The sequence below is a fragment of the Ranitomeya imitator genome, chromosome 2, assembly GCF_032444005.1.
Source record: "Ranitomeya imitator isolate aRanImi1 chromosome 2, aRanImi1.pri, whole genome shotgun sequence".
NCBI lineage: Eukaryota > Metazoa > Chordata > Amphibia > Anura > Dendrobatidae > Ranitomeya > Ranitomeya imitator.
Window position 1 is genome coordinate 470,250,204 of NC_091283.1, and position 25,295 is coordinate 470,275,498.

Below are 25,295 nucleotides of genomic sequence, written 5' to 3' on the forward strand. Positions count from 1 at the left end.
AGCTTTGTAGGAGCTCGCCGTACCCCACTGCTGCGGGACGAACAAATTGAAGCTGTTGTTGGATGGATGGCAGCTAACGCATCAACTTCAATTAGTGCCACATCCTCTCAGGCACAAAGCCCTGAAGAGCACCAATCTGTCTCTTCACCACCTGCCAAATTGCCCAGGCAGTCAGAGAGCCCAGGACAGGAGCCATCTCTACTTCTGTTCTCTGAATCTCTTGGCTTGGAAAGAGGGGGCCAGCCAAGCAGAATTCGAGAAACTGAAGAAGAGGCAGTATGCAGTGATGCACAACTGCTTTTTCTCTCTGAATCTGAAGAGGCGGGTGGGCCAGTGCCTACGGCCAGCACACCTCAGTACGCATTTGATGATGAGACTCAAGTGCCACTTTCTGGTGTGTACTGTGCTGCCGAGATTAGCCAGGAGAAGCAGTTGTTGGAAGAGGGTAATGTAGATGATGAGGTCCTTGACCCATCATGGTGTGAGGTACAGGAAGGTGGTGGGAGCAGATCTGAGGAAGAGATTCCCCGAACGGCTCAAAAAGGAGGGAGATGGAGGGGGAAGACTGCGATGCCTGTAGCCTCCACTTCGGCACCCATTAGGAGCATGCCTCTTCCAAAACCCAAAATGGGCACTACCAAGACTTGCAGTGCCTGGTCCTTTTTTGCAGTAAAGAATAGTAATAACGGTCCTAGGAGCGCTGGAAATGAGACCAAAACAAGGATTTTAGTGTTGATCCTTTTTTGACACAGTTGCAGATGACATTTGCTTTGTCAAATGCAAGCTATGTAATCAGAAAGTCAAAAGAGGGAAAAGTGTCAGCAATCTCAATACCACAAATATGTGGAAACATGTACGGATCAAGCATGTGGTGGAGTTACAAAAACACACTGAAGACCTAGGCCAGCCTACAACAGCACCTACCACCTCTTCAGCTCGTGTTGTAGCCTCTTCCTCCAGCTCACACCCAGCTGGTTCGGCTTCCTCACAGGATCGCCATGGAAGAACCTCTGGCACTGTTGTACAGAGACTCAGTGTAATTCCACCCACAGCACCACGTTCCCTGTCATCCTCACACTCCCAGTCCAGTCTACAGCCATCGGTAGCACAGGCATGGGAGAAAAGGCGGCCATTCTCGGCAAACCACCCCCGAGCACAGGCTCTGAATGCTGGCACTGCAAAACTACTGTCCCTTGAAATGCTCTCATTCAGGCTGGTGGAGACTGACACCTTCCGTAACTTCATGGCATTGGCAGTCCCACAATACAACGTGCCCAGCCGCTTTTATTTCATCAGGCAAGCCGTCCCTGCCCTGCAAAAGCATGTGGAGGGAAACAATAAACATGCGCTACTAAACGCCGTCAGTAGCAAGGTCCACCTGACCACCGATGCGTGGACCAGTCACCATGGACAGGGACGATACCTTTCCCTCACTGCCCATTGGGTAAATGTTGAGGAGCCGGGCACAGATCTTGCGAGTGGCGCTGTACGTGTTCTGCCAACTCCAAGGATTGCAGGAATCCAGTCTGTACACATTGACTCCTCCTCATACTCCAGTTCCTCAGAATCAGCGCTGCAGGAGCCGTCACATTCTACCTCCACCTTGACCCGTGAACGCTTACCTGTTACGACCGATATGAGCACAGCCGTGGTCAAACGTCAACAGGCCGTATTGAAATTAATTTCTTTGGGGAATCGAAGCCACACAGCGCAGGAGCTCTGGAATGCCATCAAGCAGGAGAGCGATGTCTGGTTTGTGGCAGCGAATCTCCAGCCAGGCATGGTAGTGTGTGACAATGGCTGAAATCTGGTGGCAGCTCTGGGCCTAGGCAACCTTACTCACATCCCATGTCTGGCACATGTGCTCAACTTGGTCGTGCAGAGTTTTTTGAGGGACTATCCGGATCTTGATGCACTGCTGCACAAGGTCCGCCTAGAGTGCGCTCACTTGCGGCGTTCCAGCATGGCAAGATCGTGAACTGCAGCTCTGCAGCGCCGATTCCGCCTTCCGGAACATCGCATCATATGTGACCTACCCACCAGGTGGAATTCAACGTTACACATGTTGGAGCGGTTGTGTGAGCAGCAGGCAGCAGTAATGGAGTACCAGCTGCATCAGGCGCAAAAATGTCGCACTGCGCGCCATTCAGACTTCACAACCACTGAGTGGGCCACTATGAAGGACATCTGCCAGGTTTTGCATGCCTTCGATGATTCCATGCGGATGGCGAGTACCGATGATGCACTAGTCAGCATGACTATCCCCCTTATCTGCCTGCTTGAAAATACACTGCAAGCACTAAGGGAGGAGGTTGTGGAAGAGGTGGAGGATGAGGACTTACAAATGCCATCGGCTTCTGGACAGTCTGCGCAATGTGGTTCCTCACAAAGGCCTAGGCAGGGGACACGTTGTGAGGAGGATGAGGAGGAGTCAATGGAGGAGGAAGACATCTGTCCAGAGGAGGGAATTACACAATGCTCTAGTGGTCAGTATGTAGAGCGAGGGTGGGGTGATGCAGAGCAGGCAGAGATCACACCTCAAGCAGGGGACAGCGTTTCTTGGCCAGTTGGCAGTCTGCAGCACATGGTTGATTTCATGCTGCAGTGCCTGAGAAACGACCGCTGCATTGCCCACATTCTCAACACAGCTGATTATTGGGTGTACACCCTCCTAGATCCTCGCTACCAGGACAACTTACAAAGCCTCATAACACCGGGAGCGTAAAATGCGGGAGTACCAAGACACACTGGTACATTCCATCATGTTCTCCATTCCAACCGAGAGCAGTGCTGCTAGTGCTTTACAAAGCAGCTCAGTACGTCGAGGCAGTGGAGGAAGCTCTGCACAAAGAGGGAGCAGAAGCAGTGCCTCAGCACTAGGCAAGACCAGTTTGGCCCAAATGTGGCAAAGTTTTGTGTGCCCGCCACAAATGTCTACACCATCACAGATGGCTCCAGTCAGCAGGAGGCAACGTTTCCGTCAGATGGTGACAGACTACATGTCTTGCCCTCTCAGTGTTCTCCCACACGGCTCTTCCCCCTTCAAGTTTTGGGTCTCTAAGCTGGATACATGGCCAGAGCTTAGCCAGTATGCATTGGAGGTGCTGGCTTGCCCTGCTGCTAGTGTATTATCGGAATGCGTCTTTAGTGCCGCAGGTGGTGTACTAACAGACCGTCGCATGCGACTATCCTCCGATAACATTGAACGGCTTACTTTTCTGAAAATGAACAAGGCCTGGATCTTGCAGGAATTTGCCACCTTTCTTCCCGATTAAATAATTGGTTGGCAACAGTATCCAGGTCTCCTGTTGTGTTCAAGTTTCTACCACCTGAACTGTAATCCCTGGGCTCCAACACCGCCAGTTGCTGCTCAGAAGTGCCGTCTGCACAGTCAACACATGACCCAGTGTTATTGGGTTTCAGTAACGTCAGCTGATCCCCTGCTGTGTATCTGGCAATTTTTTCTGCTCCCTCCACACTCACACTACAACAGATATTAAACTTGCTCCAATTAGGCCTCAGCCTACACTCTGCTTCTCCTGGATTCCCTGGGCCCCAACACTGTCAGTTGCTGCTCAGAAGTGCCGTCTGCACAGTCAACACTTGCTGCCATGTTATTGGGTTTCAGTAATGTCAGCTGATCCCCTGCTGTGTATCCGGCAATTTCTCCTGCTCCCTCCACACTCACACTACAAGAGATATTAAATTTGCTCCAATTAGGCCTCAGCCTACACTCTGCTTCTCCTGGATTTCCTGGGCTCCAACACCGCCAGTTGCTGCTCAGAAGTGCCATCTGCACAGTCAACACTTGCTCCTCTGTTATTGGGGTTCAGTAGCGCCAGCTGCTCCCCTAATGTGTGTGTGGCAATTTCTCCTGCTCCCTCCACACTAAGAATACAACAGATATTAAACTAGCTCCAATTAGGCCTCGGCCTACACTCTGCTTCTAGCATTGACCCTGGGCTCCAACACCACCAGTTGCTGCTCGGAAGTGCCGTCTGCACAGTCAACAGTTGCTCCTCTGTTATTGGGTTTCAGTAATGCCAGCTGATCCCCTGCTGTGTGTGCGGCAATTTCTCCTGCTCCCTCCACACTAAGACTACAACAGATATTAAACTAGCTCCAATTAGGCCTCGACCTACACTCTGCTTCTAGCATTGACTCTGGGCTCCAACACCGCCAGTTGCTGCTCAGATGTGTCTTTGGCACGGGTACTCCCTCCTGCCCAGTCTGGTTCCAGCATGCCAGATGTTTCCAGGTAGTGTTAAGGTCACTTTGCCTCCAATACGTTGTACTGTCAGGTTGCGGTTGGGTTAGCCAACTATATGGTGCCTGCAGTTTGGGTGCTTCCTATGTGGGCTGCGGGAACTGGGAATCAAGGCTGGTTCCGTAGTGCCAATAGGACAATCTCCCCCTGTAGGACTGTGGGTTTTCGGTAACTCCAGCCGGCTCACGGCCTAGCAATTTTTTTTCATGTGGACCTTCTGCTGCCTATCTGAGTTCCAGCACCATTAGCTGGTTCTTTGGAAGTCAATCTTGAATAGGTCCCCCTGGGTTCCAGTACCGTCAACTGGTTCCAGGCAAAGCCTTTGGCTTAGGTGCCTCCTTCTTGGTATCCGAGTTCCACCAATGTCTGGTGGTCCTTGGTAGTGCTTTCTGGCACGGGTACCTCCTGCTTAGTAACTGGGTTCCAGTACCGTCAGCTGGTCCTTGGTAGTTTTATTGGCTCTTGTACCTTTCTGCTACCCATCCGGGTTCCAGTACCGTCAGCTGGTCCTCGGTAGTTCCATTGGCTCTTGGACCTTCTGCTCCCCATCCTGGTTCCAGTACCGTCAGCTGGTTCCAGGCACAGCCTTTGGCATAGGTGCCTCCTTCTCGGTATCCGAGTTCCACCAACGTCTGGTGGTCCTTGGTAGTGCTTTCTGGCATGGGTACCTCCTGCTTAGTAACTGGGTTCCAGTACCGTCAACTGGTCCTTGGTAGTTTCATTGGCTCTTGTACCTTTCTGCTACCCATCCGGGTTCCAGTAACGTCAGCTGGTTCTCAGCAGTGTCTTTTGCTCTTCTACCTTCTGCTTCCCATCGTGGCTCCAGTACCTTCAGCTGGTTCCCGGCAGAGCCTTTGGCTTAGGTGCCTCCTTCTCGGTAACCAACGTCTGGTGGTTCATGGTAGTGCTTTCTTGCACGGGTCCCTCCTGCTTCGTAACCGGGTTCCAGTACCGTCAGCTGGTCCTCGGTAGTTCCATTGGCTCTTGTACCTTCTGCTACCCATCCGGGCTGCAGTACCATCAGCTGGTTCTCGGCAGTGTATTTTGCTCTTGTACCTTCTGCTACCCATCCTGGTTCCAGTACCGTCACCTGGTTCCAGGCAGAGCCTTTGGCTTAGGTGCCTCCTTCTCGGTATCTGAGTTCCACCAACGTCTGGTGGTCCGTGGTAGTGCTTTCTGGAACAGGTACCTCCTGCTTCGTAACCGGGTTCCAGTACCGTCAGCTGGTCCTCGGTAGTTCCATTGGCTCTTGTACCTTCTGCTACCCATCCGGGCTGCAGTACCATCAGCTGGTTCTCGGCAGTGTATTTTGCTCTTGTACCTTCTGCTACCCATCCTGGTTCCAGTACCGTCACCTGGTTCCAGGCAGAGCCTTTGGCTTAGGTGCCTCCTTCTCGGTATCTGAGTTCCACCAACGTCTGGTGGTCCGTGGTAGTGCTTTCTGGAACAGGTACCTCCTGCTTAGTAACCGGGTTCCAGTACCGTCAGCTGGTCCTCGGTAGTTCCATTGGCTCTTGTACCTTCAGCTACCCGTCCGGATTCCAGTACTATTAGCTGGTTCTTGGCAGTTCCTCAGCCTTCCTGTACCTTCTGCTACATTTCCAAGTTCAAGCTTTTTGAAATGGTTTTTGGTAATCACTCTGGATCTCCCTGACGACGACCCTAAAGACGACGACCCTGAAGACCACCCCGAATAAAACGACGACCCCGGAGATGACGACCCTGGAGACGACGACCCTGAAGACCACCCCGAAGAAGACAACGACCCCGGAGGTGACGACCCTGGAGCTGACGAACCTGAAGACCACCCCGAAGAAGACCAAGAAGCAGAACAAGAAGCTGCAGAACAAAAAGCAGAAGAACATTAAGCATAAGACTAAAAATCAGAGCAAAAGATATTATATAAATTATAAGCAGAAGAAGACTAAGCAGTGTATGGGGGTTAGTCCGTTCCTCCTCGTGGTGCCTCTGGAAAAAACTTGCTGCTGCAGGCCAAACTGAATGCGGACAAATCCTGTTGTAAATCTTTTGTGACAGGCAGAATGGAAGGTGTAATCTTCAAACGTTTAGAGATAACAACTACAGGAATGCCTGTCACAAATAAGAATATGATGATGAAGAAGAATATGACGAAGATGAAGAAGTAGAATATGAAGAAAAATAGTTGAATAAGAAGAATATGAAGAATGTGAAAAAAAGAATAGGAAGAAGGTGAAGAAGAAGATGAATAAGGTGAAGAAGAAGTTGATGAAAAAGATGCTGCTGCTGAGGATGATGAAAAAGAAAGTGTGGGAGAAGTAAAAAAGAAGGTGAAGAGCATGGAAGTAGTGAAACATAAATATCTGACAAAGTATAAAAAATCTAAACATATTCAATATCTTTGTAACTCCGAATGTCTTAAAAAAAAATAATTCCTGCTATTCCATTTGATTGGGCTAAACCTCTATGCCTTTAATGTCTCCTCCACCTCCCCCAATGCATTCTACATTATTCTTAGTTGTTTTCCTTCATGTAGAATTAACCAACAAGGAAAGAAAGGGTTTATTTTAATTCCGATATTTTTGTCCCATTGACTTGCATTGGCTTCCGGTATCGGTATCGGCGATATCCGATAATTTTTTGGATATTGGCCGATCCAATCCGATACCAAAATTTTCGGATATTGGAAGGTATCGCTCAACAGTAGTGGTGAGTTCTCCTTCAATTGATGTCTTCAAACAGAGGCTGGACAGACATCTGTCTTAGATGGTTTAGTAAATCCTGCCGTGAGCATGGGGTTGGATGATGACCCTTGAGTTCCCTTCCAAGTCTAACATTATATGATTCTATGATTATTCATTTGTAGAAGCCATCCTCTTTTCAACTTCAGCCTTTTTACAGATGGTGTTATATTTGCATTAAGAATTTGTTGAAATTTCATTATGCCATTGGCTGCAAAACAACCCCAAAGCATGATTGATCCACCCCCATGCTTAATGGTTATTGAGATGTTCTTTTCCTCAAAACAAGGAAATGATGCTTAGTAGTGTGTGTGGCCTCCATGTGCTTGTATGACTTCCCTACAACGCCTGGACATGCTTCTGATGAGGCGGCGGATGGTCTCCTGAGGGATCTTCTCCCAGACCTGGACTAAAGCATCCGCCAACTTCTGGACAGTCTGTGGTGCAACGTGACGTTAGTGGATGGTGCGAGACATGATGTCCCAGATGTGTTCAATCAGATTCAGGTCTGGGGAATGGGCTGGCCAGTCCATAGCTTCAATGCCTTCATCTTGCAGGAACTGCTGACACACTCCAGCCACATGAGGTCTGGCATTGTCCTGCATTAGGAAGAATCCAGGGCCAACCGCACTGGGGTCTGAGGATCTCATCTCGGTACCTAATGGCAGTCAGGTTATCTCTGGCGAGCGCATGGAGGGCTGTGCGGCCCTCCAAAGAAATGCCACCCCACATCATTACTGACCCACTGTCAAACCGGTCATGCTGAATGATGCTGCAGGCAGCAGATCGCTCTCCACTGTGACTCCAGACTCTGTCACGCCAATCCTGGTGTTCTGTGGCAAATGCCAAGCGTCCTGCATGATGTTGGGCTGTGAGCACAACCCCCATCTGTGTACATCGGGCACTCTGATCATCCTCGTGGAGTCATTTTCTAACCATTTGTGCAGACACATGCATATTTGTGATCTGCTGGAGGTCATTTTGCAGGGCTCTGGCAGTGCTCCTCCTGTTCCTTCTTGCACAAAGGCTGAGGTAGTGGTCCTGCTGCTGGGTTGTTGCCCTCCTACGGCCCCCTTCTTTTCTCCTGGTGTACTGGCCTGTCTCCTGGTAGCGCCTCCAGCCTCTGGACACTACGCTGACAGACACAGCAAACCTTCTTGCCACAGCTCGCATTGATGTGCCGTCCTGAATGAGCTGTCCTACCTGAGCCACTTGTGTGGGTTGTAGAGTCCGTCTCATGCTACCACGAGTGTGAAAACACAACCAACATTCAAAAGTGACCAAAAGATCAGCCACAAAGCATTGGTACTGAGATGTGGTCTGTGGTCCCCACTCCCCACCTGCAGAACCACTCCTTTATTGAGTGTGTCTTGATAATTGCCAATAATTTCCATCTGTTGTCTATTCCATTTGCACAACAGCATGTGAAATTGATTGTCAAACAGTGTTGCTTCCTAAGTGGACAGTTTGATTTCACAGAAGTTTGATTTACTTAGAGTTATATTCTGTTGTTTAAGTGTTCCCTTTATTTTTTTGAGCAGTGTATATATATATATATATATATATATATATATATATATATATATATACATATATACACAGTTAGGTCCATATATATTTGGACAGAGACAACATTTTTCTAATTTTGGTTATAGACATTACCACAATGAATTTTAAACAAAATGATTCAGATGCAGTTGAAGTTCAGACTTTTAGCTTTCATTTGAGGGTATCCACATTAAAATTGGTTGAAGGGTTTAGGAGTTTCAGCTCCTTAACATGTGCCACCCTGTTTTTAAAGGGACCAAAAGTAATTGGACAATTGATTCCAAGGCTATTTCATGGACAGGTGTGGGCAATCCCTTTGTTATGTCATTCTCAATTAAGCAGATAAAAGGCCTGGAGTTGATTTGAGGTGTGGTGCTTGCATTTGGAAGGTTTTGCTGTGAAGTAAACATGTGGTCAAAGGAGCTCTCCATGCAGGGGAAACAAGCCATCCTTAAGCTGCGAAAGCAGAAAAAAACCATCCGAGAAATTGCTACAATATTAGGAGTGGCAAAATCTACAGTTTGGTACATCCTGAGAAAGAAAGAAAGCACTGGTGAACTCATCAATGCAAAAAGACCTGGGCGCTCACGGAAGACAACAGTGGTGGATGATTGCAGAATAATCTCCATGGTGAAGAGAAACCCCGTCACAACAGCCAACCAAGTGAACAACACTCTCCAGGAGGTAGGCGTATCAAAATCAAAATCTATCATAAAGAGAAGACTGCATGAAAGTAAATACAGAGGGTTCACTGCACGGTGCAAGCCACTCATAAGCATCAAGAATAAAAAGGCTAGACTGGACTTTGCTTAAAAAACATCTAAAAAAGCCAGCACAGTTCTGGAAGAACATTCTTTGGACAGATGAAACCAAGATCAACCTCTACCCGAATGATGGAAAGAGAAAAGTATGGCGAAGGCGTGGTACAGCTCATGATCCAAAGCATACCACATCATCTGTAAAACACGGCGGAGGCAGTGTGATGGCTTGGGCATGCATGGCTGCCAGTGGCACTGGGTCACTAGTGTTTATTGATTTTCAGTAAATATATTTATTGAAATTTTAAACAGGAAAAACAATAAAATGAATCATTACACTAGTGTTTATTGATGATGTGACACAGGACAGAAGCAGTCGAATGAATTCTGAGGTATTCAGAGACATACTGTGTGCTCAGATCCAGCCGAATGCAGCCAAACTGATTGGTCGTCATTTCATACTACAGATGGACAATGACCCAAAACATAAAGCCAAAGCAACCCAGGAGTTTATTACAGCAAAGAAGTGGAATATTCTTGAATGGCCAAGTCAGTCACTTGATCTCAACCCAATTGAGCATGCATTTCACTTGTTAAAGACTAAACTTCAGACAGAAAGGCCCACAAACAAACAGCAACTGAAAACCACCGCAGTGAAGGCCTGGCAGAGTATCAAAAAGGAGGAAACACAGCGTCTGGTGATGTCCATGAGTTCAAGACTTCAGGCAGTCATTGCCAACAAAGGGTTTTCAACCAAGTACTAAAACTGAACATTTTATTTACAATTATTGAATCTGTCCAAATACTTTTGGTCCCTTTAAAAACAGGGTGGCATATGTTAAGGAGCTGAAACTCCTAAACCCTTCATCCAATTTTAATGTGGATACCCTCAAATGAAAGCTGAAAGTCTGAGCTTCAACTGCATCTGAATTGTTTTGTTTAAAATTCATTGTGGTAATGTCTATAACCAAAATTAGAAAAATGGTGTCTCTGTCCAAATATATATGGACCTAACTGTATATATAATTAGAAGAGGAACGTGGCACTCACCCAGTTTGCAGTGAAGTATATATATATTTGACTAAAATACAATGGAAATGTGTCATCTTTGGATGTTAGGCCTTACAGAGATAATTTAATCTTCAGCTTGCTTATATAACACCCCAGGTTCCTGGTTGTTACAGTGGCATTGCTTTCCTCACGGGGAGTGATGTCATACTTGGAAGCGAGGAAGGATCCCTTCTATCAGGTATTCACATACAGTCAAAGAAGAAATGAGGAATCCAGCTCAACGAGGTAGTGAAAAAACTTCTTTCTTTATTCACTTGAAAATATATTCAGTGGAGGATAAAAACATCAGCAATATTGCTGATGTTTTTATCCTCCACTGAATATATTTTCAAGTGAATAAAGAAAGAAGTTTTTTTCACTACCTCGTTGAGCTGGATTCCTCATTTCTTCTTTGATTGTCTACGCCCTGACACAGCGGCTCCGTGCTCCGAGTCTCCAAGGATGTCGATCATGGTGAGCTGGACTTTGTTCGATGTTCACATACAGTACAGACTAAAAGTTTGGACACACCTTCTCATTTAAAGATTTTTCTGTATTTTCATGACTATGAAAAATGAAAATTGTACATTCACACTGAAGGCATCAAAACTATGAATTAACACATGTGAAATTATATACTTAACAAAAAAGTGTGAAACAACTGAAATTATGTCTTATATTCTAGGTTCTTCAAAGTAGCTACCTTTTGCTTTGATGACTGCTTTGCACACTCTTGGCATTCTCTTGATGAGCTTCAAGAGGTAGTTGCCGGGATGGTCTTCCAACAATGTTGAAGGAGTTCCCAGAGATGCTTAGCACTTGATGGCCCTTTTGCCTTCACTCTGTGGTCCAGCTCACCCCAAACCATCTCGATTGGGTTCAGGTCTGGTGACTGTGGAGGCCAGATCATCTGGCGTAGCACCCCATCACTCTCCTTCTTGGTCAAATAGCCCTTACCCAGCCTGGAGGTGTGTTTGGGGTCATTGCCTGTTGAAAAATAAATGATGGTCCAACTAAACGCAAACCAGATGGAATAGCATGCCGCTGCAAGATGCTGTGGCAGCCATGCTGGTTCAGTATTCAATTTTGAATAAATCCCCCAGTGTCACCAGCAAAGCGCCCCCACACCATCACACCTCCTCCTCCATGCTTCACGGTGGGATCCAGGCATTTAGAGTCCATCCATTCACCTTTTCTGCGTCTCACAAAGACACGGTGGTTGGAAGCAAAGATCTCAAATTTGGAATCATCAGACCAAAGAACGGATTTCCACTGGTCTAATGTCCATTCCTTGTGTTCTTTAGCCCAAACAAGTCTCTTCTGCTTGTTGCCTGTCCTTAGCAGTGTTTTCCTAGCAACTATTTTACCATGAAGGCCTGCTGCTCAAAGTCTCCTCTAACAGTTGTTGTAGAGATGTGTCTGCTGCTAGAACTCTGTGTGGCATTGACCCCTAATCCGAGCTGCTGTTAACCTGCGATTTCTGAGGCTGGTGACTCGGATAAACGTATCCTCAGAAGCAGAGGTGACTCTTGGTCTTCCTTTCCTGGGGCGGTCCCCTTAGAGCCAGTTTCTTTGTAGCACTTGATGGTTTTTGCCACTGCACTTGAGGACACTTTCAAAGTTTTCCCAATTTTTGGGACTGACTGACCTTCATTTCTTAAAGTAATGATGGCCACTTGTTTTTCTTTACTTAGCTGCTTTTTTCTTGCCATAATACAAATTCTAACAGTCTATTCAGTAGGAATATCAGCTGTGTATCCATCAGACTTCTGCACAACACAACTGATGGTCTCAACCCCATTTATAAGGCAAGAAATCCCACTTATTAAACCTGACAGGGCACACCTGTGAAGTGAAAACCATTCCCGGCGACTACCTCTTGAAGCTCATCAAGAGAATGCCAAGAGTGTGCAAAGCAGTCATCAAAGCAAAAGGTGGCTACTTTGAAGAACCTAGAATATAAGACATATTTTCAGTTGTTTCACACTTTTTTGTTAAGTATGTAATTCCACATGTGTTAATTCATAGTTTTGATGCCTTCAGTGTGAATGTACAATTTTCATAGTCATGAATATACAGAAAAATCTTTAAATGAGAAGGTGTGTCCAAACTTTTGGTCTGTACTGTACATGCAACACAGTTCTGACTCCAGGCCAGAAGGGGGAGCTCTGAACCCGGTTTCAGGGGAGCTTCACTGTATCACAGAACAGAGAGATAGCAGACGGTGAGAGTCTGAGAGAGAAAGAGGGGGCCGTGCAGCCACAATAGGTGCTGCAGCTCCTAGAAGGAATGAGAACAGAACAGTTTGTAGAGACAGTGAAGGAGGGAAAGGAGAAAAGGAGAGTTGAGAGCTGGAGAGAGAAGCTGCAACTGGGCTTCCTCCACACTGAGCGCAGATTCCGGTAGCTGGACGACCGAGGTTGTGGGGGTAACTCTATGCCCAATGGCAGAAACTAGCGGACAGCGGATTGCGAGTTACCTGTCCTCCATTGACTCCGGAGGACACAGTAGCAGATAGAGCCCTGATTGTGATAAAGATCCTGTAAAAAGGCTCAAGTTACCTGTCGTACGGGTAGTGCCCTACTAACAAAGAGGACAGAGAAGAAATGTGAGGACCTTGTGTGAGGCCTAAGGCAGCAAGGGACTACAACGCAGCGCTAGTAGGAAGGCTTCCAACCCCACCTGGTAAAGGGGATTCCAGATTCGCTTCCATGCCAGCCGGACCATACCTGTACCTGTGATCCGATACCCTGGACTGTGGCTGCCTGAATTCATCAGTAAAGAGACTGCAACCCTGTGTCCTCCGTTTCTTTCTACACCACCTACCACCTGTCCCAACTACATCGGGAGCCCTGGGGACCCAGCTTCACCTTTGGGAAGCCATATCATCCCAGCTGCCATAACATCACCCCAGCGGACCCCTTTAAGCAGTGTCGGTCACCCCTGACTGAACACCATAGGTGGCGTCACAAACTTTTATTATTTTACAAACCCCTTTAAAGACAGTCCCTTTTACTTTGACGCCCTAGGTTTACATTGTACTGTAAACTCATGGGAAACTGCTGCGGATCCGCAGCTGCGGAAACGCTGCGGAAACGCTGCGGATCCGCAGCAAAATCCGCAATGTGTGCACATACCCTTACAGTCTAACGGCAGTAAACAGTTCCATGCTATGGCTAATGGGACAGCACCACACCCTATTTAAACTCTCAATATGCTACTGGGAATTGCCAGTTATAGTTTGTTACCTCCCTGGCCTTTTGCTCAGTGTGGTCCTTATCCTGAAACTCCTGGTGTTTTATTTCTGACGAAAAAAGAGGGGTTTGTTCCAGCTCCACAATTAAAATTTAGTCCTTTATTAACACATGGTAAAAGCATAAGCTGGATAATTCTCCACAGCACAATAGGAAACGAGCTACGCGTTTCGATCTTTGCAGATCTTTGTCAGAGCTCTGACAAAGATCTGCAAAGATCGAAACGCGTAGCTCGTTTCCTATTGTGCTGTGGAGAGTTATCCAGCTTATGCTTTTACCATGTGTTAATAAAGGACTAAATTTTAATTGTGGAGCTGGAACAAACCCCTCTTTTTTCGTCTTCTATACTACGTGGATCAACGTGGAAGTTCCGTGCACCTGCTGTAGCTGCCTGGTGAGCTGGCTTTTTGCTTTTTTCTATGTGTTTTATTTCTGACCTTGGCTTATATATATATTTTTTTTTTCAACTTTTCAAAATACATGAACAATACAGTAGGACGCATAAATCTGAGACATACAGTTAGGTCCATATATATTTGGACAGAGATGACATTTTTCTAATTTTGGGTATAGAAATTACCACAATGAATTTTTAAACAAAACTATTCAGATACAGTTGAAGTTCAGACTTTCAGCTTTCATTTGAGGGTATCCACATTAAAATTGGATGAAGGGTTTAGGAATTTCAGCTCCTTAACATGTGCCACCCTGTTTTTAAAGGGACCAAAAGTAATTGGACAATTGACTCCAAGGCTATTTCATGGACAGGTGTGGGCAATCCCATTGTTATGTCATTCTCATTTAAGCAGATAAAAGGCCTGAAGTTGATTTGAGGTGTGGTGCTTGCATTTGGAAGGTTTTGCTTTCAAGTAAACATGTGGTCAAAGGAGCTCTCCATGCAGATGAAACAAGCCATCCTTAAGCTGCGAAAACAGAAAAAACCCATCCGAGAAATTGCTACAATATTAGGAGTGGAAAAATCTACAGTTTGGTACATCCTGAGAAAGAAAGAAAGCACTGGTGAACTCATCAATCCAAAAAGACCTGGGCATCCACGGAAGACAACAGTGGTGGATGATCGCAGAATAATCTCCATGATGAAGAGAAACCCCTTCACAACAGTCAACCAAGTGAACAACACTCTCCAGGAGGTCGGCGTATCAATATCCAAATCTACCATAAAGAGAAGACTGCATGAAAGTAAATACGGAGGGTTCACTGCATGGTGCAAGCCACTCATAAGCATCAAGAATAAAAAGGCTAGACTGGACTTTGCTAAAAAACATCTAAAAAAGCCAGCACCGTTCTGGAAGAACATTCTTTGGACAGATGAAACCAAGATCAACCTCTACCAGAATGATGGAAAGAGAAAAGTATGGTGAAGGCGTGGTACAGCTCATGATCCAAAGCATACCACATCATCTGTAAAACACGGCGGAGGCAGTGTGATGGCCTGGGCATGCATGGCTGCCAGTGGCACTGGGTCACTAGTGTTTATTGATGATGCGACACAGGACAGAAGCAGCCGAATGAATTCTGAGGTATTCAGAGCCATACTGTGTGCTCAGATCCAGCCAAATGCAGCAAAACTGATTGGTCGTCGTTTCATACTACAGATGGACAATGACCCAAAACATAAAGCCAAAGCAACCCAGGAGTTTATTAAAGCAAAGAAGTGGAATATTCTTGAATGGCCAAGTCAGTCACCTGATCTCAACCCAACTGAGCATGCATTTCACTTGTTAAAGACTAAACTTCAGACAGAAAGGCCACAATCAAACAGCAACTGAAAACCACCGCAGTGAAGGCCTGGCAGAGCATCAAAAAGGAGGAAACACAGCGTCTGGTGATGTCCATGAGTTCAAGACTTTAGGCAGTCATTGCCAACAAAGGGTTTTCAACCAAGTACTAAAAATAAACCTTTTATTTAAAATTATTGAATCTATCCAATTACTTTTGGTCCCTTTAAAAACAGGGTGGCACATGTTAAGGAGCTGAAACTCCTAAACCCTTCATCCAGTTTTAATGTCGATACACTCAAATGAAAGCTGAAAGTCTGAACTTCAATTGCATCTGAATTGTTTTGTTTAAAATTCATTGTGGTAGTGTCTATAACCAAAATTAGAAAAATGTTGTCTCTGTCCAAATATATATGGACCTAACTGTATTGTTACAACTGCTGAAAGGGAAGAATTGCACCATACAGATGTATCAAACTGAGCATGTTGTTCACCGGAGATGTCCATAGCTTAGGCAATTGCAAAAAATTCCGATGGGAAATTTAGATCACAAAGTCCGAGTCATGCAACCCAAGATCACAAAAAATAAACAAAGAACATACCATAAAACAAGAGAACAACAAAAACCATTAAAGGGGGAGGGGTGGGAATGGGGTGTACCGGAGGGGATGTATCGGTCAAGTAGAACTTCCTGAGTCGCAAATCACTCGTCTGAAGGAGACAGGTATAAAAAGATTATAAACCAGCAAGAAATAATCAGGTAGTTTCAACTAACTGGGAAGGAGTGCTAGAGAGAAAATTTAGTAATACCAATACAACCAGGTGGGTGAGCAGTGCCCGGGTCCGCCACAGTGCAATGTTTAACATGGGGAAAATTGCGGGGGAACAAACTAGTATAGCTAAGAAGAATGGCTAGTTGAAGGCAATGAAGTAGAGTTAGATGATATTTGCCATGGCAACCATGTCCGAAAGAATTTGTCGTGTGAATGAGAGTCCCAGCTGGACAACTCTTCCATCCTACAGATGTCTTGGACTTTTTTGGTCCATTCATCAATGTGAGGGGGGGTCGTTGACCTTGGCTTATATTTTGACTACTTTTTTTGTATGTATGATTGTCGCTGACTTTGACTTCCGGGTAACGACTCAACCCTTTTCTCTGCCAGCTCCATTCCATTGATGTAACCCAGGTGAATCCCATGTAAATCCAGGGTAGATTCCTGCTTAGGGGTTAAAGTGTGAAGGCCAGGTTTCCTCTGGGTTTTGCTAAGAAGAGTGATAAGTGCAAAGTCTGTCCCTGAAATCTCTATTAGGCTATGTGCACACGTTGCGGATTAGGCTTAGGAATTTCTGGTGCGGTTTCTGCCTCTCCTGGCAGAAAACACACCTGCGGATTTGTCATGTTTTTTGTGCGGTTCCGCAGCGTTTTTTGTGCGTTTTTGCTGCGGTTTTCTTGTGGATTTGCTGCGTTTTTTACCCTAAGCGCTAGCGGGTTGCGCTAACGCAATGTGATTTTCGGGGTCGCGTTTAACGTCCGCGGCGCGTCCGCGGCGCGCTACAAAACACCGGCACATCGCTAGCGCGTGCCGAAAATGGCATCGCATAGCGATGCGCGTTCCCATTGCCTTGAATGGGCGCGCTAACGGACGCGTTGCACGGCGTTAATTTCGCCGTGCAACGCTGTCCGTTAAACGCGATCCCATAACGCAATGGGAACCTTACTGTGCAGTGTACCAGGGTGGAAATGTGGCACTTTTATTCTTTATCTGGCGCAGTGTACAAGTGATGGAAAGAGTGGGGAGGGAGCACTAGAGGAGATCAGCCATAAATGTCCCTGTGGTACTTTCTGCTTGGCGAGCCCTGATTCATAAAAAAAACAAAGAGCATGTACCCATTATAGTCTACGGGTCTGTTCACATGTTTATCATTAAGATACCCAGATAGAAAATGTACATAAAAATGGACGTCTCAATGAGGCTTCTGGGTGCATCTTCATTGATTGCACTGAAACACAATACATCAGTGTTTTATACATCTCCAGCTCCACCATCTGCAAACTCCTTCAGCAGAACCACAGGACGCAACAAGACCCTGGGCCGACCACTAAAAACCATCTGTATTTCTACAGGAATTGCCAGCTGTCACTTAACACTTCTCTGCTGAAGGGAAAGTGAAATGTGAGAGGAAGCCGTTCTTCCCTAGAAAATAAATATCTGACTGTAAGATCGGACGCAGGAAAACCGTTTATGGAAAAATATTTAACTGCCTGCAGATGGACGGTGAGGTGCCAGAGACGGAGGAGGGAAGGCCAGCGAGCAGTGAACTTACTAGAAAGTATTGGCAGACTCCTGGACCATAGTCCAACATTACAAGCAATTTCAGGTGATTTTGTGTGAAATGGGAGAAAAATCTATTTTTGCAATTGCAGAATAACAACATTTTTTTAAAATCAGTTGATTTATCCATTTTTATCAACCCCTTGAAGGCGCAGTTTTTTTGTGTTTTTTATTTTAAGGAGAGATATCTGAAGGTGTGATCCCTACTGGCAGCGTGTGGCCATTTGACATTTTGTTTTCCCATAAAAGAGGACCTCCATACCTCAACATTTGCAGTCATCAGTAGGGCCACCCAAACAATTGACATACAGATCAGAAAAAGGGGCAGAGTTTGCGCAAATTAGTGTACAATAAAAGGGGTGTCAGGGAGGTGAAAAAAATTGAAACCACTCATCCATACACTGCATTTGGATTGAGATCCCAGGAGAACGGTGGGGACGAAGCGCTGAGTGTAGAGGAGCAACACAGTTCTTGGAGGCTAGTATCGGGTTTTTTTTGTTTGTTTTTCCCACTTCCCTGAGAAAATTAATAAAGGCTTGTCAAGTAATGGACAACCTCTTCAAATGGTTATCCAGGACTTGTTTATTTATTTATTTTACTTTGGGCCTAGGAACTATCTGGCAGGTAGTTGCTGCTCAAAGTAGTCCTGGACCACTTCTGTTGACGATTCTGCTGCTTCACATCAACAGAGCTGGTCTTTCTTTTCCGGGCTGCTCCTTCGACAAGGCGTGGCTGTAGACGTCAAGATGATTGACAGTTGGCTCCCCGCAGTTAGGCAGCAGGGAGACAGTGGTCAATCAGCATGATATCAGTCATGTGTCATCAACAGAGTAGAGCGCAAGACAAGCAGCTGCTCTGTCAACGTGACGTCAGTGGAAGATGAAAAATCGTTGGCAGAAGCGGTCTGTGGCCACTCTAAGCCAGCAGTGATAGGCAGCGGGCAGGTTATCACCTACCTGCCTGTTAGTTCTTAAGCCATAGTAAAAAATTAAATCCTCCCAAATAACCCCTTTAATGAGAACAATGCATCAGTAGATCATATATGTTTCATACCTGTGTATAGTGGCTGCAGACTGAGCCGCTGCATTTACTTGGACAGCTGGGATTACACTCTCGTGGGTAAGGAAAAGAGTAATGCTGCCTCTCGTCGTACCATGCCTTTACCAGGTCTACTACAGATCTATACCTGCAAGACAAAGCCATACAAGATGGTAGAGACATCAATGAAAGCTCTTTGACCCCAAAGTAAAATCTGCAACATAGCCCCCATCTGCACAATGTAAATTAGAATACTGGTGGATCTATGGGCCTCCGTAGGCATCAGGGCCCAGATCTGACCCTACCTCTAGCTGCCTGCCTCTGCTGAAAGTTGTAGTTCCACAGCCGCAGATTAAAGACCTCTGCAGTAAAACAAAGATATGATGCTTAACTGCAATGGTGGTAGATCAGCAGTGTGTAGTGTAATGTCCCTGGGAACATGATGAAAACCCTTATCACCCACCAGCTTCCTACTCTATAGATAGCTGCAAATTCCTGGTCTTACATCTGCCACTCTGCCTAGATCACTGTTTGCTTATCTCTATTTACTTATACAGGGAGGATAGGCTGGAGCACCGATAATGTCACAGGTGCGACCTGATGGTGCATTTAAAGGGGATGTCCCCTTTAAATACATTTTTTGTTAGTTATTTTTGTAACTGGAAAAGCTGGATGATGGCCAATATTCTATTACAACAGTCACCAAGCTTTGCCGAAAGGTCACATAATTTGACTAGCAACAAGGAAAAATGGGTGACAGCTGCTGTAATGTTAATAATAATTGTTACCACCCATCTTTCCTACAAAATGTTTTGATTAGATAACAGATTACCAAAATTCAGATTATTTAAAAGGGATTCTCTTCTTATTTTACAGGAATAATGCCACCTCTGTCCGTAGAGACATAGCTCCTCTGCCGCATAACGTAACATGAATATTATAAATGGCATATGGTAAGTGTGGGTCCTTGTTACACAATTTGCATTGGGGCCCAGACGTTTTAAAGGGGTTGAGTGCTATTGGATAACGGCCCGAGTCCTGCAAGTCCCTTAAGTAAAATAAGAACAGCTTATACTCACCATTTTCACCAATGTTGGTGCCGGTGTAACAGGCCAAAGTAACCCCGTCCCAGATTAACCCCGGGTATAATTTGGCCTAGGCCAGAGTATACCCCGGGGTATAAACTGGCCTAGGCCAAACTATACCCGGGCATAAAATGGCCTAGGCCAAACTATACCCCGGGGTGTAAAATAGCCTAGGCCAAAGTATACCCCTCCAGGCCAGATTATACCCCCCAGGGTAAGCTGAGGGAAAGCTGCTCATTCTTCTAGGTCACAGCTCCCCCTCCCATCGGGCACTGCTCCTTTTCAAGCTCCTCCACCTCTGGTGACGCCAGGGATCTCCCTTTCTAAGCCCCACCCCCTCCCTATAGTCACATGTGACATGAAATCTTCAGCCCTGCTCGGGCCAGCTCGTTGTCTTGGCGCCTTGGATATGCTTGGAAAAGGGCTTTGTATACCTAGGGGGCACTGACGAGCACTGAGGGGTGGGTGGGGAACCCCTTTACTGGTTGCTATGGGATATAGCATGATCACTCTATCCTAGCAACACCTTGGATACGCTTGGAAAAGGGGTTTATCTATCTTGGGGGCACCATTGCAGCACTGCGGGTGGGTGGGGAAACCTTTTACTGGTTGCTATGGGATTTTACATGACCAATTTATCCTAGCAACGCCTTGTATACGCTTGGAAAAGGGGTTAATCTACCTTGGGGGCACTCTCGCAGCACTTAAGGATAGGTGGTTAACCCCTTAGGTGGTTGCTATGGGATTTTACATGACCACTTTATCCTAGCAACGGCTTGTATACGCTTGGAAAAGGGGTTTATCTACCTTGGGGGCACCCTTGCAGCACTGCGGGTGGGTGGGGAAACCTTTTACTGGTTGCTATGGGATTTTACATGATCACTCTATCCTAGCAACGCCTTGAATACGCTTGAAAAAGGGGTTTATCTACCTTGGGGGCACTCTCGCAGCACTTAAGGATAGGTGGTTAACCCCTTAGGTGGTTGCTATGGGATTTTACATGACCACTTTATCCTAGCAACGGCTTGTATACGCTTGGAAAAGGGGTTTATCTACCTTGGGGGCACCCTTGCAGCACTGTGGGGAAGCCGGGGAACCCTTTTACTGGTTGCTATGGGATTTTACATGACCAATTTATCCTAGCAACGCCTTGTATACGCTTGGAAAAAAAACTATACCCCTCCAGGCCAGATTATGTAACTAATCTGGGGTTAAAGTTGCCTAGCCCAATTTATACCTCTCAGCTCATATTATACCCCAATGAAATCATTTGCATTGAGTGATATACACAAGAATTACTTAATGCTTCAACATTTTATTGAGAAACCAAACTGACAATTCTTAAAGAGTACCTCCCACTATACAAAACTTTTGGGAGGGGGGGCAATAATTTCTCATTAGCTATAAGTCACTTATCATGCAATGCAATTATCTGGGGCAACAAATCGCCCAACAGTCATTCTGTGTATTATGACATTTAGTCTAGCATGTCCTTGCTACCAAATTAATGTTTAAAGCTAAACACTGATAACAACATTGAAATGATCGTGCTTATTTTCAAGATACAGTGCATGTTCAGTTGTTGACTGCAGATTGAAGCTTGCAGGATATGTCAACCAATCCATGGAGTCACCGACGTTTGTGTAGATTATTATGTCGCAACTCAACAGATTCGCCGTGGTCATGATCTCTGCATCAGTTGCCCAGACTCCATCACGAGAGATTCCAGAGATGTTCACATATTCATTCACATTTTGGTTCAAGTAGTCCTGTAGTTTTTTTGTCAAGTCAGTTTTCATATGGTGGATGACTTTATCTCTGAGAAGGGAATGGTTGTCCTCTGTTCCTGTCAAGATGTAGCTGATGGCCCGGAAGAAGCAGTTTCCATCACCTTTGGTTTTATATGTACGCCGTGGTTGTTCAAGGTCTCGTCTGCATCCACAGTATACAACCTTACTAAACGTAAGGCCAAGAGTGGTGCTAAGATACTTCCTTCTTGAACTTGGTAGTAGGTTGAAAGCCTTAGTTTGCTTATTTTTCTGTGTGGCAGAGTCACTGGAATAATCATCATCGGATGGTGGAGAAGCCTCTTTATCCTGGTAAATCTTTAGGTTGCTGGTGTGGTATGTGTTGCTTAATATCTTGCCAGTTTTGTTGTTCTTAAGTTTTACTCGTCCCTTGGTCAAGGATTCCACAACTAAATAAGGTCCAATCCAGCGTGGTTCCATCTTTGAACCTATGCGTTGAATACGGCGCTGATTCTTGATATAAACTATGGTACCAGCAGTGATTTCTTTGTTACTTTTGTGTCGGCGATCAAAGGCACACTTCTGGTGTTCTTGAGCAGAGTGGATGTTGGTACTGACGTCTGAGTGCAGCTTTTTAAGAATGCTTGACAGTGTATTTAGCACATCAGGGGTGGCATGATCTGAAATGGGCATGGGATCCACCGTATCATCTTTTGAGGGATTAAGGTCCATGGGAAGCTTGGCCTTCCGTCCATACATGACCTCAAATGGAGTAACCTTGGTTGAAGCATGCACAGATGTGTGATAGGCAAACAGAACACCAGGGATGAATTGATCCCAGTTGTTTCCTTGGTCATTGACAAGCTTACTAAGAGCTTCTTTAAGTGTCCGATTATCACGTTCCCGCTGGCCATTTGTTTGTGGGTGGTATGCAGATGAAATACGGTGATCTGTTTGAAAATGTTCCATCAGGTTGTCAATGATCGAGTTTACAAACTCTCGTCCCTGGTCGCTAATCAGAGTCTCCATACAGCCAAGGCGACAGATAACGGAGTACAAAAAATTTGCCACTGACTTGGCACTCTTATCTGGGACAGCTGTTGCTTCAGTCCATTTGGAGAAATGATCAGTGGCAGCAACTATATATTTGTTGCCATTTGATGTTTCCTGAAGAGGGCCAATCATATCAATCCCAACTAAGCTCCATACTTTTCCAGGCACTGATATACTGTTGAGTGGTGGAGCTTCCTTTGTGATTTTGGGATTTATAACAAAACATTTTTGACAGGCTTTCACATACTGGTGAACGTCATTTTTCATTCCCTTCCAGTAAAACCGGTCAGAGATTTTGGCTAAAGTTTTATCTCTGCCAAAATGGCCCCCAGATATTGGGTTGTCATGACAGGCCTTCAGGATATTTGGCAGTCGACTTTTAGTAAGAACCTCCTTTTCCCTATGATAAACAATTCCTCCTTGGGTTCGATATGGCTTTGCTGTTTGTCTAAACTGGGACTTGGCATTTGCACGTTTCTCAGGAGGTAGATCGTAGGTATACTGAGGGTACCTTTGTTCTGTTGCAGTGTAGAATCTCAAAAGCTGGTCATACAATTGATCTTCCATGGTTGTCAAAATTGGAAAAGATTTGGTGTCATAGAGAGCAGAGAGGTGTCATAGAGAACATACAAAACAAGTTATCATTAACTATGCACTGACAGGACAGCGCCATCTACTGTCAGTTCAGATCTGCACACTTTTCAACAAATAAGCAATAGGGTGAGAAAAACAGTGAAGTGATAACATTATGGCCTAGAGAAATACTATAAAAACTATTTTATACCCCCTGGTATAAAGTTTATCCCCCGGGGGTATACTATGGCCTAAGTCAGCTTTTGAATTTTTGTGCTGTTTCCTTCCTCAGTAAAAGGGTTCCCCGGCTTCCCCACAGTGCTGCAAGGGTGCCCCCAAGGTAGATAAACCCCTTTTCCAAGCGTATACAAGCCGTTGCTAGGATAAAGTGGTCATGTAAAATCCCATAGCAACCACCTAAGGGGTTAACCACCTATCCTTAAGTGCTGCGAGAGTGCCCCCAAGGTAGATAAACCCCTTTTTCAAGCGTATTCAAGGCGTTGCTAGGATAGAGTGATCATGTAAAATCCCATAGCAACCAGTAAAAGGTTTCCCCACCCACCCGCAGTGCTGCAAGGGTGCCCCCAAGGTAGATAAACCCCTTTTCCAAGCGTATACAAGCCGTTGCTAGGATAAAGTGGTCATGTAAAATCCCATAGCAACCACCTAAGGGGTTAACCACCTATCCTTAAGTGCTGCGAGAGTGCCCCCAAGGTAGATTAACCCCTTTTCCAAGCGTATACAAGGCGTTGCTAGGATAAATTGGTCATGTAAAATCCCATAGCAACCAGTAAAAGGTTTCCCCACCCACCCGCAGTGCTGCAATGGTGCCCCCAAGATAGATAAACCCCTTTTCCAAGCGTATCCAAGGTGTTGCTAGGATAGAGTGATCATGCTATATCCCATAGCAACCAGTAAAGGGGTTCCCCACCCACCCCTCAGTGCTCGTCAGTGCCCCCTAGGTATACAAAGCCCTTTTCCAAGCATATCCAAGGCGCCAAGACAACGAGCTGGCCCGAGCAGGGCTGAAGATTTCATGTCACATGTGACTATAGGGAGGGGGTGGGGCTTAGAAAGGGAGATCCCTGGCGTCACCAGAGGTGGAGGAGCTTGAAAAGGAGCAGTGCCCGATGGGAGGGGGAGCTGTTACCTAGAAGAATGAGCAGCTTTCCCTCAGCTTACCCTGGGGGGTATAATCTGGCCTGGAGGGGTATACTTTGGCCTAGGCTATTTTATACCCCGGGGTATAGTTTGGCCTAGGCCAAAGTATACCCGGGGTATAATCTAGCCTAGGCCACTTTAACCCCGGGTATAGTCTGGCCTGGGGGTATAATCTGGCCTGTTACACCGGGTTTCTGAGGGCTCACATGACATTGTTATATCACGGGAGTGCTGCAACCAATCAACGACCACTGACTGGCTGCAGCAGTAACATCGCATAGCAATATCGCATGAGTGCTCGGAGACCCAATATTGAAGTTGAGTATCAACCTTTCTCAGGGGACTCAATCTACTCAGGCATTTAGGAAGGGCTCATCCAGGTAGTAGACAACTCCTCGAAGTTCTTACATCTATTTTCAAAATGCTATACATGTCCCTGAGGATGAATTCTGGCAAATGAATTACCTTCCAGAATGGATGGAGAGATTCTGACCTATGTAGCGCATAAGCTGGTTAGGTCCATGGTCCCATTTGCACTGGTTGGCCCATGACTCTGCAGATTTGGCGAGTCGCTCATCCCACACCTTCGGAAAGCAAAGAAATCAGGAAACACATTAAATCGCAGACAATATATATGACTGAGATAATGGATAGTCTTTTATATGAGAGCCGGCGTGGTGATCAGATGACGGCCACTGATCAGCCTTCTGGACCACTGTATTCCCCTGCTTAACACATTGTCTATGTAAGTATTGGATGTCTCTATTCTATGAATTAGCGGCTCTCCACTCCAGTTCCTAGGTGGTGACCCCAATTGGGGTTCTCCCTTTATGGTGTCTAAATAGGTCATGTAAACAGTAATTATTAGGGTCAACTCTCACATGTCTGTTCTAGATTATTGAGGCTTAGCATGTCATTATTCTGGAATCAATCCATCATTGCTCTAGAACACAAACGACAGGGTTTAC

General features: G+C 45.8%; 1 protein-coding gene and 1 long non-coding RNA gene across 6 annotated transcripts in view; one reads left to right on the top strand and one right to left on the bottom strand.

Annotated features, from left to right (window-relative positions):
* Positions 1-25,295, top strand: part of LOC138664508 (uncharacterized) — a 156,082-nt gene that overhangs the window by 126,691 nt on the left and 4,096 nt on the right. For 4 of the 5 annotated variants that reach the window (XR_011318355.1, XR_011318357.1, XR_011318354.1 and 1 more), the window contains 2 exons: positions 17,462-17,715; positions 19,584-19,660. This is a non-coding gene — a long non-coding RNA (uncharacterized lncRNA). The remainder of the gene's footprint in view (positions 1-17,461; positions 17,716-19,583; positions 19,661-25,295) is intronic. The other variant, XR_011318353.1, reaches the window with a different exon arrangement.
* The window catches only part of R3HDML (R3H domain containing like), a 51,102-nt gene that overhangs the window by 21,699 nt on the left and 4,108 nt on the right, over positions 1-25,295 (bottom strand). Inside the window, exons 2-3 of the mRNA XM_069751256.1 lie at positions 24,793-24,911; positions 18,723-18,855 (exon numbers count right to left, since the gene is read on the bottom strand). Of these exons, the coding sequence (XP_069607357.1) occupies positions 18,723-18,855; positions 24,793-24,911 (252 nt within the window). The remainder of the gene's footprint in view (positions 1-18,722; positions 18,856-24,792; positions 24,912-25,295) is intronic.